The 1,329-nt window shown below is 59.6% G+C and overlaps 1 protein-coding gene across 1 annotated transcript in view; it reads right to left on the bottom strand.

Moving 5' to 3' along the window:
- Positions 1 to 224: 224 nt before the first annotated feature.
- LOC104078212 (zinc finger SWIM domain-containing protein 5) overlaps positions 225 to 1,329 on the bottom strand; it is a gene marked incomplete at its 5' end in the record, with an annotated part of 24,912 nt that continues 23,807 nt past the window's right edge. The window contains one exon of the mRNA XM_009579760.1: positions 225 to 387. Within this exon, the coding sequence (XP_009578055.1) occupies positions 225 to 387 (163 nt within the window). The remainder of the gene's footprint in view (positions 388 to 1,329) is intronic.

Here is a 1,329-nt window from a genome sequence, read left to right as displayed (position 1 = left end):
TCCTGCTGGATCACGAGCCTTGGGGCCCTTTGGGACCAGAGCCCCGGAGATCCCAGGCTCTGTTGGGCTGCTCCAAGGCCAGCTCACTATGCCCTGCCCACAGCGGGCTGCCAGGTTTCTGCCGGTGCTCGAGGGAGCAGAAAGAGGGGCTCCCTCTTTTCTCCAGTAAAGTCCAGTAAAGTGCAGCTCCGTCCCATCACCCCCATCCCAGAGCTGGCCCCCCACTAACCTTTGGCTGCCGTGAGCATGGTGGAGGCCAGCTCGCACTGCTGTGACTCCAGGTGCCCCAGGGTGAACCAGCGCGGGTATCTGCTAGGGACCACCGAGACCAGGTGGTGGGGGTGAGTCACGTCGCCGGATGGTGCCGTGGTCTCCAGGACAGGCAACCTGAAGGGTAAATGGGAGGAGGCAACATCAGACCTCACCACAGCAGCCCCAGCCCAGCCCCGGTTTCGTCTCCTCTCCCCAAGGCGCTGGCGAGGCGAGGCAGGGGCTGCCTGCAGGCAGCTGCCCGCAGCGCTGCCTTTGAAAGCATCCTGCTGCCGTGCACGTGTGGGGGCTCCCGAGGCTGCGTGCTCAACACATGGGCACGGGGATCAATCTGAGACCAACTTGAAAGGGGGAGAATGATCCATGAAGTGATTTATAAACTTGTAAGGAAAAGCACAAGTCTCAGGGAAAGAAGGAAAAAAAAAGAAACAAAGCTAAATCCGTCCTCCCTCCCCACTCCTTTCATGTCAGAGCGCCCAGCAGAACTCCTGGCTTTATCATCTGGTTCTTCTTAAAACACCCAGTTATGATCAGAAGCAGCGGCACATTTCCCCAGGGCCTCTGCAGCCGGTTTGGATTACCTGCTTGTGTGGGGATATCCAAAAGCCTGGAAAACCCAGGGGACAAGAAAGCCTAAGGAAGGGGAGCAGGAGCCTCACGTGACCAGCCATGGCGACAAAACCATGTTGGCTCTTAAACCCCTGAGTTGGTGGTGGTGTCACTAACTCGGTGGCCAGCCATGGCGTGCAGGAGGGAAATTGTCCCCCTGGACATGGAGAGCATCCAACCATCTCTGCTCTCCTCACTCGCAGGCTTGGGCTACCCACGGGGCAGCAGAAGCCCAACCTCCCCAGCCCCAGTCAAAGACACCCTGACACAGGGGGTCCCAGCTGGGAGCAGGGGACGGGCACAGACACAGATAGAGAGGGACCAACATGCACGTGCACCCCCAGGGCACTCGGTCCTGTTCCTGCTCGGTGGCTGGAGGTCTTAATCTGGTGGGGCGTGGTGTCCCCATGCACTGCAGAGGCCCTTGGCTGCTCTTTTACGTCTGGGTGC

This window comes from Fulmarus glacialis, unplaced genomic scaffold (assembly GCF_000690835.1).
Source record: "Fulmarus glacialis isolate BGI_N327 unplaced genomic scaffold, ASM69083v1 scaffold24940, whole genome shotgun sequence".
Taxonomy (NCBI): domain Eukaryota; kingdom Metazoa; phylum Chordata; class Aves; order Procellariiformes; family Procellariidae; genus Fulmarus; species Fulmarus glacialis.
This window is presented reverse-complemented; position numbering and strand designations above follow the sequence as displayed.